General features: G+C 37.0%; 1 protein-coding gene across 8 annotated transcripts in view; it reads right to left on the reverse strand.

Moving 5' to 3' along the window:
- LOC112457462 (RNA-binding protein Musashi homolog Rbp6) overlaps nucleotides 1-14,593 on the reverse strand; it is a 585,496-nt gene that overhangs the window by 30,218 nt on the left and 540,685 nt on the right. For all 8 annotated transcript variants that reach the window (XM_025020537.1, XM_025020534.1, XM_025020536.1 and 5 more), the window contains 2 exons: nucleotides 10,141-10,173; nucleotides 9,103-9,186 (listed from right to left, as the gene is read on the reverse strand). In XM_025020537.1, coding sequence (XP_024876305.1) covers nucleotides 9,103-9,186; nucleotides 10,141-10,173 — 117 coding nt within the window. The remainder of the gene's footprint in view (nucleotides 1-9,102; nucleotides 9,187-10,140; nucleotides 10,174-14,593) is intronic.

The following is a 14,593-nucleotide window of genomic DNA, read 5'->3' on the forward strand; positions in this document are numbered from 1 at the left end:
AGCTTCTTCAGGCATGTATGTAGAAGACTTTCGTGACCCAGTGTATTTCCGGGGTGAAGTCTCGAGCGTTCTCGGGCGCGCGCACGTGTTTGTACGCAACTCATTGCGAGGGCGAGTTTGCATTTGTGTTCCGGACGCGAGCAGGTGCCGCCGCGTATACTATATGTGTCTCTCGCATGACGGCGATATCGTAAATCTCCGGAAACGGCACGCGTTATATATAAGCTTCGGATATTTGGAATTCTTAGCGTAGAGTCGAGGTTTTCCTTAAGCTATAACGTATTACCTTAGCCTCGCGCTACGAACGATATTTACAACGTGTGTGTATGTGTGCGTATATGTGTATATATATATATATATATATATATATATATATATATATGCTATAGCGAGATGTACACACGACGATATAGTGCGACCCATAGAAAATATATCTCTTGTCGGCAAACGTAGAAGGAGAGAGCTTTTCGCACTCAATATCGCACAGTCGAAAGATCAAGCATTAGTTTTGCAATCCATTGAATCATCTCGATCACATGGCAATGCAGATATTTTATTATAAAAAGTTCTTGTTTTAGCAATATTTGGAACTTATACGTTTCAATTACGTTAAAGTATCAACACCTAATTGTAAATTAAAATAACATTCACTCCAATATCGTTTACTGTACTCGGTATTATATTCTTTCACTCGGTTAAATGTTTCTATAATTAGTGATTGTGCCAGATATATTTGCGTGTAACAACATATATGATAATAAGAAGTATTAGAAAGGAAAGTGGATGGCAACAGTGGTTGTGAATCTTCGTTATATATTGGAGAACTGTAATTGATAAAGTATTCGCAGTTAATGTATACAGTAAATTTACATTTAAATACGGTAACATTATATATCTACTTTTTTTTTACTGCTTCCCGTTAGTTGTATTTCTGTGTAAAATGCTGTTACACCGGATCCATAACTCTTTCTTGCCATACCAGTGAGATTTAAGACAAACTGTAATCGATTCTCGCGCATGTCCGCGAGAAAAATGCAGCAAGAATAATCGAAATTCAAATCATTCCCCTCTTTGACCCTCTCCCGCTTACCTCGTTTTATTTCCGGCAGCTTCTACTCGCGGCTTGAACTCGCGAATGTCCGTTCGCGTCGAACAAAGACCGAACGCGGAAACGACGGAAGAGAGAAAGCGGAAAGCGTGGGAGTTATGTGCATTGTCGTCAATGGGACGAAACAAAGGCCAGAAGCGCAAAAACGGAAATAAAAGAGGGGAAAAAAAAGGAAAAATTCGCCACACACCGCAACGCGCGACAGAACGTAATGACGCGCTTTCGAAAATGGCGCGAATCGAGCTTGTCGTCGTATTAATTCGCGGGAATCGAAGCAATCGCGTTGTTGTTTGTGTTCTGAACTCTATACCGCGATGTTTCTAGACATTGCTGGCAGAGAAAATGAAAGATACAGCTGGCGAATATATATCGCAGAGAAACCTGGCAAAGAAATATTATGAAACACTGTTATTCGAGTTGTAAGCGCTGCTGCATTTGATGTATAACAAACGTTTCTGAAATATGTAAATTTTAAAGGATTTAAGAAAAGTAAAAATGAATGAAGTAATAAATATAATAGTAATATGTCTCTTAAATAAAATTATTGCATAAAAGAAAAAATTTTAACTATAAACATAACGCGAATACTCATGAATTAATTTCTAAATTAAAAAAAAAAGATTATTATATTTTATTAAACAATCCTTTTTATTAAAACAATCATAAGGTTATTGATTACGGATAGAAAGTATTTTTTTCAATTTGTGCGTCAATTTATAGGTAATAACTTCTGAATTATTTTCGCCAATTTACTTAGAAATTAGGTAACCAAGTAAAAAAGAAATCATGGCTATTTATTAAATAGAAATGTTTCACTGCATAACGTATAATTATCTAGACTATTTTGCGATAAAAAGGATGCGAAAAAAGCGGAGAAGATTCAAGTGCAAAGAATCGGAAAGGAGGTCGCGATCGTGCCATTGCGAACGGTTAACAGAAACGCACTGGCACGGCGGCGGGTTGAGCTTCCACAATAACCCCCCTCGTGTTCATCTCCTTCCCTGCAACCCCTTCTATCCCCTTACCGCCATAGTAACGGTAACCGACGATTTATTGCGTGGCGCAACGAGCGCGCACGGTAACACGTTACGGTAATGACTGTGAAATACGACGGTGCGCCTCTGCCACCCTCTTCCCTCTCCCGTTTCACGTACAACCCTTCCGCTTCACCGCAGCTGCCCGCCCACCCTTACCCGGCTGTCCGATGAAAGGACTGAGTTTCGATTCGCGTGTAGGTATGTACGCGAATCGCAAGCGTGTAAAACTCTCGCCTCTTTTCTCTTATTCTCTTTCTTTCCCTTTTGCTCTCTCCCCTTAATCGAACACGAATATGAATAGGAATATACTGAGTTTGAAAGAGTGTTTTCGAAACGATGTTAACAAATATTATAATATAACGATGAATGATATAAACTATCAATTCTAATAAAACTGAATTAATATTTTCATAAACATTTCTATAATCACTGTTCAATATGTTCATTAAAATTAAAATCTTTTAAAGTAATTTTAGTTGAAATGTCATATTTTATAAAAATATCTATATTTCTTTCAAAATAAATAAATTAACGATGTTCTGATTTGATTAAATGATAATGTTAATTAGCAACGACAGTGTATGATTCAACACATAGTATTTAAAATGGTGATTAAGTGTTAGTGTTATGCATTGAAATTTTCTAAAACTAGAATTTCAAATATTTTATTGTGCTTATAACAAAGGATTAAAACAAAATATATGAGATTGTTTTAACATGGCGATAATTAGGTCCCTACTCTTTCCCGTTTATTTTTTTTCTTTCACTATTTAAATCATTACTTGCACAATCTGGTGATGTGAATTAAAAAAAAGAATAATAAAAAAAATCTGAATAAACGAAAATCTGAAAGAACGCTTGTATTAGGGGCATATTGATGCCAATCGCATAATAAGTAGATAACAAAACATTTTTGTCAACAATGTACGAGTCAGTTTTATCCTTTGCGCGATTATGCTCTCTTTCTTCTCCCCGATATTTCACTATTCGAATAATCTAAATGATTTACCGACCATATTCGTATAAACCCGAATCAGTTTTTATACAGAATAGATCCTCGTACGAATCGATCCGCCGAGAAAAAAAACCGACGAGACGGAAGAAAGTCCGATATATTTGCCAAGTCCGTGCACGCCGACAAGCAGTAAGCCGACGAAAAGAAAAGGAGAAGTGTCCCTTTCGAGTTCTTCTGAAAAACCGACTGATGTCCAATGAGGCGTCAGGGACTACTCTTCCGCCCCTCCTTCTTCGGGAAAGGAAGAGAAGAAGCTCGTTATTGCGTTTGCATTCTAAGAGGAAATCGTCGTCGTCGTTATGCTGTCTACTCAAGCGGCGTTATCCCGAGAAAAATATGGAGATGTTGCAGCTTGTTATTTTCTCGTAAGAAAGGCGGTCACACGGGTTAAAAGAATTCGGTCTTTTACTACTCGTTCCGCGACCGGACCGAGGAAATCTAGCCGACCGGGGGCAGTTATTAGCGCGTATCACGAGAGCTGGTCGGTACACTTGCCCCTCGTTTTCTCCCTCTCTCTATATTTCTCCTTTTATTTTGTTTTTTCCCCAATGACTTTCGCATCATTTAAGCACTCTCCACTCTTCTAACATCGCCATTCGACCACTCTGCGGGATCATATGGCATTTTTAACTCTCTTCTTGCTAAGGAATTATTCTACATCCGCGGAATAGATAGGATCGATACTCCCAAAGTACCTTAAACTACCATCGGCCCTTTAAGTCGCTAGTCTCTTTTCTCGCTGGTCTTCTTTAAGCTACTGTTTTGCGATTACCCGTCATTATCTGCTCGTGTCGCTTGTTTTCATCGGTTTAACGATTGAATACATAAAAAATGTTGTTTAGATATAAACTATGTAAAGTATCATGCTGAGATAATAAACTGATTCGAATTTTATTAAATATTTAATTTATCATCGGACAAACTGCGAGAGCGGTACCTCTTGTTCATTCAAATTTTTCGCTGCATTGATAGATAGAGAAATACGTTTCGAAATTACTCGTCGCATTGAGAAAATTTTAGCAGTATATATGACTACGTTGATAATTATTGATAGAAAGAAAAAGTTTTCAGCTGTAGAATTTGAGAGGCTTGTTTTATGTTACGAATTCTCAAACACTAAAAAATTGGTATGAAAATAATCATAAATTAATTTTTACATTTCTTGATAATGTTTTATGTAAATTTTCTTTAATCGATTAACCGGAATGAAAGCGTATTTTCGTTGATTTAAACGTAATTGAAACTCACTGATTTCACGTCAATATCTAACAAATAGACTATACATCGCTCTACGGAAACTTGCAGCGTAACTAGAGCAAATTTACTGCATAATGTTATGCTGACGCACTAAACATCTCATCCATCTTGAATCGAAAAACATGGTTCGAAGGGGCAAATGAGAGGATCAAATTTGTGACAATTTGCTCGTAATTTTGGTGTAACCACATTCGGAATTTAGTTAATGATTACAATGCCACATATCGCATATCTATAAGTATCATTAAATGTTGATATACTATTCATTCATGCAACGTATTCATTCATGTATTTCTCTGGAACATACATACGACATATCTGAAGCATATATTTTTTATGACACATGGATTGTAATAAAAAAGTTAAAAATGCCAAGGTATATACTAAAATAGAAACAAAATTTTACTTTTTAATTAATATAAAATGAGTCTTTAATAAAGAGACAATTAAGTTTGGAAATTAAAATAAGAAAAAAATAATTTTCCGTTAAGATTTCGTGAAAATAACGCGAGATTTAACATCTCATATAACATAATAGGAAACAATGATTCATTTGTGAGAATAATTCGATTTGCGTAAGAACATCTTCCGCGCATCAACCCCTTCGTTTGTAAGTTGCCGAAAGATTTGTCTTTATTTACTGATATACGAAATACACGAGATGGTTCAAATTCAGTTCGTATGAAACGATCTCATTCGACGCTTTCGTTTCGTGACGCGAAGGTGAATGTCTCGCGACGATCGTTAAATCACGGCTGCCGTTTGACTTCTCTCTCGAAGTAGCGGAATATTTGCAGTTGGGGAACGTTCGAGCACAGAAGACTTTCCCTGAACAAGTTCTCCGCGAAGCGAATATATCCCGAGTATACGTCGCCAACCCCTACCTAGAAATATCTTTTCTACCCCACATTGGATTCGTTCCTGTGTGTGGAAGATCGCCCCCTTCCCGTGTTTGCGAAGAGGGTGGCTTAACCGACGAATGTTTTTCGGACAGTGGGAATACATTGAGGGAGGCGGACTAAGGGGGTGGCGAAGAGTTCTTCTTTATGGCGATCAATCATCGCGGATATCCACTTTTCCTTCTACCACCATGCCTCGTGAACTGTACGCAATAAGATATACACAAACCAGGCTAGGAGATCGGGAGAACGGGCGAAAAAGGTGGAAAGGTAGCCGCGGGGGTGATTCCGAAAAGTTATTCAAATGCGTTAAGTAGCGGGTGTCGAGGAAAATTGGAAACGATTCTGGGGGTATCGAGCACATCCCTTGAGGAAAGCGAAGATCGGATCGAGAAAGTAGATGGTAAGAGAAACGGGGGAGGACAGGCTTTTTGAGGGATGGGCCAACGTCCGAAAAACATTATACATTATTTATGAGTTCTGTTCCCACCCACGTATTGTTCTAAGAGTTCGATATACATAGGAACATAGATTACAATTTCTCGAGACAATAGAGATCGCATTTCGCTCTTTTTTAAAGCGTTCTCTGAAGCGAATCTGAAGCGATATCATTGGACGACACTATCTCCAGCGCTAATTAATCTCGATCGCGACGAGGCACCGGTCGCAGTTTGTCCGACGCTAACGACGTGACGCGTTATTACTGCTTTACATGCTTGACATGTGGAGGAGCGGCAAGGGTTAAAATTACGTGGGATGGAAGGGTGTGTAGTTTCGATCGCAATCGCCTTTCGCGGAACACGTGGAACAAAACGTGCGTACATTTACCAGGCGAGAAGTAACGAAGGTAAATGTGCATAAAATATGCGATACCCTAACGTTAAGAAAGGTGAGAAAATCTAAAAAAAAAAAGCATTATAGTTATCTAAGTTTTACACAACAGTTTACACAACATATTAGAAGAGCCAAGATATATCGCAGTATAAAAGAAACTATTAAAAAAGCTATCTATATAGAAAGCTTCAAAACAAAAGAAGAATAACCTTTTAATTTTCTAATAAAAATTAAATTAAGAAGCATATATTGGCAAAATGATTTTTAAGAACCAATTTTAAAAAATTTTTTTATCGCAATGATCATCTTTTCAAATTTGTTTCTATTTTATTGAGTAGAAAATAGGATATTTTTTTAACTATTTGTGTGTGAAATACCCCGTCATGATTTTTTATATGGTTTTATGTGCCGGTTTTCATTTTAACTCTCCAGTTTGGCTGCGCAGCGAAGTTCCAGTATTATTAAACGCATATTTGTTACATTCAATATATTTGTGCCGCTCTGCCTCGTTTCAAATTTTATATAAAAAAATCAAATAACAAAATTTACGAAGTAATAACAAATATAAATATCAGTAAAAATACAGTTAACAAAATTTGATATTGTTAAAAGCAAAGTTTACGGAAACAAATCGGAACAGATGGTTAAGTTTGATAATTCGCGGGGACAATCTAACGATTTTTTGTCCTTTAATTTTATTCATCGAGCGTTACGATAGACACATTTTATATCGAATTGCGATAGAAAAGAGATATATTTCCCTTGAACATATTCAAGTGCAATCTGTGATTTTCATTTCACGAATACGTCATGAAGAAGGCTTGACTTCGAAAGGTCTGCCGGCAAGCTATCATCCACTCCGATTTCAACAGATCGACGTCGAAAGACAGACGTGCTCATTTTCCTAGGTACCCTATTAGTCGCTGCAGTCATACGTGCAGTATACCAATAACTAAATGCGTATATGTGTTTCGTACGTGTACGTATGTTGTATATGCGTGTGTGTCAAAGTGGACCGCGATGCGGTCCCTCGCGTATCATTGTCAATCGATACGTACTTGTTACCCTTGCCAGATATCAACAATGACATTTTACCCCGCTCTATCTACACACATTTTGTATCGCGATCGATTTCACGATCCGTTGACCGAGCCAAACAGCTCTGAACAGCTTGAACTCAATTTTGGTGACATCATCGATTTTCAAAATGTCGATGTGTATTTACAAAATATGTAATATTGGTTTTACTGCACGCTCCCCCCCCCCCCGTACGCAGTTTTGGCTAATAAACGCTTTAAAAGTAAAAGTATTCTCTGATAACTTTTATCGGCTATTTCAATATTTAGTGGTATTTACTGATGAATTCGGACATTGATTGGATATTTGCTTTTATTGAGATTGCTATTGGGATATATTCGTTATTGAAAGGAATGATTGATTTCACATATAGTGGCTTACCAAAGTATTCAAACGATAATACGCCTATATTAAATCGAATAAAATCGTTCGAATACTTCCATGAGGCATTTTGCACTCGGCGTAATCTACTTATATTTTTTTTCCTCTACCTACATATTCTCGTTCACACGTACATAGCGATATTTTTGAGATTTTGAATTCTTTAAAAATGATAACCACGGCAAGGGAGAATCAATAGTGCACCGTAGCTATAACAGCTCAATAAATTCCGAATCCAGGGTAGCGCAACACACTTTTTCGCAAACACTCGGTGATTTATAGTCTACCGCAGAACGAGAAAGAGAATAGATTATTTATATCCTTTGGAATTCATTGTTCCTTTAAAAAATATCTTTTCAAAATATAGTAGAAAAATAATGTATAATAAAGTAATCATCGTGAAATCTGTCGAATGTGTCTAGTTAATATACAGATAAATATATAGTTAGAATAAGACGTTACTTATAGTATGTATCAAGGCTAACAAATTTTTTCTTCGTGTCTTTAAGCCTTAAACGATAGGATAACTTTGATATAGTAACCTAATTGATTTATAAGATTCTCATTATTGACTGCTGTCCGATAGTGTTCTTGTTATAAAAAAATACGCGAAACATCGCGACAAGTATCGAATAAAATACAAACTTCTTCATAGAGAAGCAAATCGATATTGCAGCCGAGCAAGCCGTCGCGTCGCGTCAGCCGAGCTGACGCTAGATATTAATTTATCCTTAAAAATCCTGTAACTCTTTCTCTCTCTCTCTCTCTCTCTATCTCTAATTGTAAGTGAAGGTTTTCATAGCGCAGCATTTTCCCCGTTTTCTCTATCCTATCGTAGTTCTCTCGCACGTTGTCGAAAAACTTTGCGAAACCGGAACCCTCTTTAAAGAGTAATCATCCGTGCTTTAAAGAATCTTTCGTCGTTTATTCCCGTTATTCCTCGTACAAATAGAAACGCGCGTTCGGCGGAACCTGCTTGCGTTCCGGGCATCATCCAATTCGAGAATTCGCTGTCCCCTCGAAACGGAGAGTCGCTTTGTCCCCTCGCGAAAGTTAGTGTACGTTTCTGCGGAAACTCCTCGAGGTTCCTCGAAAATCGCTGCGTGCGCATTGCACGCGTGTCTTCGTCGTGCTTTCGAATCGCCCGAATCACCCTCGAGAACATGGGACTGTCTCTCCTCGTGATTATCGCGTCGCAACACGCTCTCTCGCCGCGATGTGGGATTGAATGGACCAAGCGACAGCACAATCAGTTAGCGTATAGCGATGGGTTAGAGTGCGCGCAGAGCTCGTTATCGATATCAATAATTAGTGAGTTAGTTCACAGAGGCATGGCGTTGTAGAGGTCCAAATTGGGATGGTAAAAGAGCGGTGTCGGGGTGGGCGGGTTATGATGGGGCGCGGGCTGCGCCTGTATGAGGTTCAAGTTCAAGTTCAGGGGCGCAATGTGGGCCGCATTGTGGTGGTTAAGGTGGTTAAGGCTAAGGTGGTTACCTGTCGGGTAGGGTAATCCGAAACTAGGGTACCCAGAATAGCCGCGGCCCGCCGCGTATGCCGCGTACGCTGCCGCTGGGAAACCTGCGAACACAATGAAAATTTCCGTTACACTCCTCGTTTACTTCCGTGCGCTAGTCCTCTTGGCATTTGACCGCAATCATTTGCGGTAACGCTAATGATTCTATAAATGCTGATAAACATAAGAAAATTTCCACCTTTTTGCACTTTTTTTGTGCTATTTGTTATAACTAAACACTTTTCGATTTCCAGTATAGAAATATATTTTTTTGCTTTCAGTACCTACATACAGACGTTGTATACAGGCTTAACACAACTTTTGATTTCTTTAACTCTCTTTAATATTTAACACATTATTTGCTGGATTTATATTTTGACAAGAAAATATGAAGAAATAAAGATATTTTTATAAAAAGATATTTAAAAAAATCAGAATTTATTTCTTGCTAAAAAGCGATATTTAGTAATGAGAAAACATGCAAGAATATTACTGCATTAAATTCAATTTTGTAGTAAAAGGTTAAAAGACCCTGTGTTATCTTATTTTTATAGGAAAACTTATAAAGTTATTAAAGAACTGAGACTATCGAAAAACTTTCTTAATATTTCATATAAATTATTTCATTAAATCGATGATAATAATTCGTTGAAAACAGAAGAAAATACAAAGATGGTACTTATTTACTTAATTGCTAGAGATTAAATCTATTAAGTTATATCCGTCAGTTATAGTCATATCTATTCTGCTAATTAGATTAAATTTCCATTAATGGAAAAGCTAACGAGAGGTTAGTAACTAATCCGGTAAATTCTAATATTTACATACAATTCGCATCAACTGAAAGATATGTAGATAGGTAGAATGTATGTTAAAGCAAATAGGTAAATTAGGCAATTATGTATCAAACCTATCGAGTCATATATGTAGGATCATTATTTAGTTATGTCTATAATAGAAGTCGTCAGCGGATATCGAGTTTTCTTTACTAGTCAGTATATATTATTTCACATACTCACCATCAGGTAATGCTCCCAGAGACCACATAAAATCTATAAGGAAAAACAAACTCGATTAAAATGTAGTTTCGAGATAGACCGACATATCGTGAATACTTTTTTCGGTTTATCTTTATCAATTTTTTTTTCTTTTCGATTTTTTTCCCCTTTATTTATTATATTGCATGTTCGTTAGTGCAACGACTTCAAGTCTCCATCAAAATTTCTGCAACTACGTACGAAGAAAGATATTGATCGCTCGAAAACTTACGAAATAAACTTACGTGTCAGAAATAAAGTTTCCACATGTCAATTATTTTCGCGAAGTTTCATATGTCGCAAGACCAATATTTTTCTTCGAGCAGGCGAAGGTAGGCGTAAACATTTAAAAATATGTACACGGAGATAAGTTAAGTATGAAGCGAAGCGTTGCAGAAATTCGTCGGGATTTAAGTGTAACGGATGACTAGGTCCAAACGATAAAAGAGAACGTAAAAAGAGAAAAAAAGATAAGAAACAGGATTAGAAGCTTTCTAGGTTAATCAGAAAGTGTGAGAAAATATGAGATAAAGAGAAAGAGAAAGAGAGAGAGAGGGAAAGAAAGAGAGAAAGAATGAAAGAAACAGAATGATAGAAAGATCAAGGCATCCATGAAATTTCATAATTCGATACTAATTCAAAAGACCACACAACTAAGATTCTCACTATGTATATATATGTATATCGCATCGACTATATAGCGCATTTTCTAAACTGTGTGACAAGGTACTAAGTAACTACGCGCGGCCGAGGTGTTTCCAATTCTACGACAAAATAAACCCTCCTATGAACTATGGTTATTGTAGCCGCCAAAGGTATTGGTTAATTATTTACCGTTAAGTAATATTTGCTAGGCTCTCTATATAGCTTATTAGATATTGACTAAGGGTCAGTAATATGCCACCACTCGAATGTTTTCCGCAAATTTTGACAGATTTGCGGGATTATTTGGATAATACACGCGTAAAAAGCGTGCTCTATATTTTTATTCTTCTATCATGTTACATGTGTGCGTGGCATAATACCGGCACCACTACCACATTTATATTGACGATACAATATTGAAAAAAACACCGACCACAATAATACTACACTACTAGACTCACTATACTAGTATCCATATCGACGTTGCTCTCACAATATTACGCAGATGGAAAAAAGTATATAAGAGCGTTTATTCTAGCCATTAAAATACACTGATACATATTAATAGTATTAGTAATTCCGTACCTAAAGTCTCTCTACCGGGCTGGTTTTGATTACGTCAAGCGCTCAATGGTATTTTACTATCATTTTGCACTCTTTTTTTCTCTGTCTTAATGGCTTTCTAAAACTCTTCTGAGCTACAATAAGATTTGCACATATGTCGAGCACTATCTCGCATTAATCTCAATGGAATTGTTTGCATTATTATATAGATATACCTTTGTTACTTCATCGAAACACGTGTGAATAGTAGATCTTGACGGTACTATATAAATATTTTTGCGCGAATTACGCGCGTGCTTTCTATATGGCATCTACGTATACAGCCTGTACTTTCTCAGATGCAACATATCGATCTCACGTAGAGCAGACGTTTACGTACGACGTATTAACATTAACGGTCTCTCGCAGTTCTGAGAAGCGCATAAAGCCTGTCTCAGCTCGAGTTTACGATCGAGTTGCCAGTCGATTAACGTTTACGTCACATCGATAGCTTCGGCAACGTGGAATTCATTGACTACTCTCACTAGAATTTTACGTTTTCCCTTTGATGTGTGTGTGTCCCGTCTCAGAGGAAAGGAAACATTCGCGAGGCCATGTATCGGGGATGCATTTCGTTGAATCGTTCTGCGTCCCCGTTACAAATTATGTAAGACGTCATCGGATATTCTATATTCCCGTGAAACCCAAAATCCGGCCCAGCCAAGTGTCACAGAGGCCAACAATGAAACTGCACCTTCAAGGTCTAGTCTACTTACGAAACTGACAGTGTTGCGCCTCTCTGGCTAATAAATACATACTTTCTAGGACACACGTCTCACGCATTATTATCAAGGTGCTTAAACGTTGCTATGCGGCTTAAGAAGAGTTAAGTACTATGTAACAAGTAGTATATGAGTAGGATATACGGGATATACGAGCTGAGGCATTAGGTATATAGATAGGTATACGCACGATATATATTTAGTATGTATCCTATATAGAGAGGTATAATATTACGTGTAACGTAATATAAATGTAACTATGTAACGTAGCTCGTTAAGTAATAGGTACAATATAATAGGTCTCTTTGAAGCCGCTGGTAATGCGTATTCTTCGCGGAAGACGTCGAGAGTGCCGCGCTTTATCTCGCTTCTCTTGCGAATAATTTTGCGCGAAAGCAAATGTGAGTGGGAATGTTACGACGGAGGCCAAATTTTGCCTTCCCTGTGAGCAATTCTTCGACGAGCGGAAGCGAGCGCATGTTCTTCCGCGAAGACGAGCGCCTAAAGTATAATCTAAGCTAACGATATCATAGTGACTTCCCAAAAGCTATAGTCCACTAGTAGTTTCAACGGTAGGAACGTGTACATAGTATATTAATTCGCCCAAAACTGATTCGCTCTAACTAATCGAACCTAGAGCGCCTAGAGTCTCAATAATGTCTAAGGTCTGGTAACAACACAAATGTTTACCTAATTACCTAGATATGTAGAGATAGATAGATATATAGGCTCCGATATGTATATCTGTTTGATCTATTACAAAAAACTATAAGGTGTAATGCGGCTCTCACAAAATATATCGATATTAATATCAAATGCTATGGCGTTACCAAATAGGTAAGATACAAAACAATATAACGTATATATCGTCTGGCGTAATCTATAATGGATCAATAGGTATAATACTTATCAATACAGAGTGTCCGAAAACTACTGGTATGTATTATTTGATACATATCAATATATATATATATATATATTTTTTACAACAACGTTGAGAACTGCTGTTTGTTGCAGCGTTTCATAAATTTACATGCAAAATAATAATTAAGCCCAGAATAATAATTTTCTGTTCATATCTACTTGAAATTCAAGCCTTGCCATTAATTTATATTCTAAAATCTCTTCTCTTTCAAAATTATTCAATGTTTCTCTTTATTTCGATTTTTGATGTTAATGAGATATAGTATATCGCTAGTTTTTAAACACTCTGTACAAGTATAGAATATAAATATATTATACGTATATACGTATATGTATATAGATTCACGTATGCATTTATATACATATAAATAGTGTCGAGCTCGTGTTTCTCTTTTTGAGTATTTTCATATCGTCTACAACACTGAGTTCTTTCTTGCTTCGACATTATGAAATTTCATGAAGTCACTTGCGAAAAATATTCCGGAAGACGCGACAAATGAGAAGTGCACGTGTCGCCAACCATTTCCTGCGGGCTCCCGTCGTGCTAACCGCCCTCTTGCCGCATCGCCGACAATTTGCCGCTAATTGATTTCCTTCAATTATTGCTCGCGTGTTATATGCGGCGAACCACTACCTAGGGAAAGGGGGTAGGAGAGGGGATATTTTTCTCTTTTATATTATTTCAGTTTTCTGTTAAAATATTCGTAATCAACGGTTTCAACGAAGAGCGCGCTTGCTGTTTGAACAAACGGTTGTTTCGCCCCGAAAAAGTATCCTGCCGTTTTTGAAGACGTTCGAAAATACGCCACGAAACGCGACCATTTTCCCATATCCTCCCTCGCGGCTCTTAATTATATCACCCGGTCTTGTTGCGTAACCTCGCAGACGACAATTTCTACGTTAGAGCTTCGTTCGCAACGCTAAAATTTCAACTAGGTTCTACCAACGAATTGACAGCCGCCGAACGACGAACATACGATCTCCATCGAGGACTTGTCGTTTTGTTTCCCCATCGGGGTGACCTGAAAATTTCCGTTCACCTTGTCTTTCGATTTCCTGTTCTCTCATTCCGTCTTCGTTGAAGACTCGATGTCGGTGTTAATTTCTATGGCGTTTTAATTGAAGTGCTTTTAACGGCAAGTGTGATGGACACCGAAAACTTAATTATTCGACGTCGGTAGATGATTAAAATTTAGTTAGACATGACTTGTAGAGTTACTGTTTGTTCACTCTGCCTATCTTCATTAATATCTAAAAGAAGATGCTTTTTTTACATAATTATATTTATTTTCAAAGTATATTAGCATACTTTAATAATTTTATTAAACTAACAATGCACTATAATTTGAATTATAATTAACGTTTCAATTCTCAATATGTTTTTGGTTTTTCAATTTAAAAATATTATAAAAATAATCGTAACTCATAAGAAAATGTATTTTAAGAAAACAGAATAAACTATTATCATTGTCTTTAAAAGATCATAAAATCCATATTTTAATTTTCAAATTTAGTAACGATTTATTGAAAAAAAAAATTCA

This window comes from Temnothorax curvispinosus, unplaced genomic scaffold (assembly GCF_003070985.1).
Source record: "Temnothorax curvispinosus isolate PA1 unplaced genomic scaffold, ASM307098v1 QBEX01007781.1, whole genome shotgun sequence".
NCBI classification, from domain to species: domain Eukaryota; kingdom Metazoa; phylum Arthropoda; class Insecta; order Hymenoptera; family Formicidae; genus Temnothorax; species Temnothorax curvispinosus.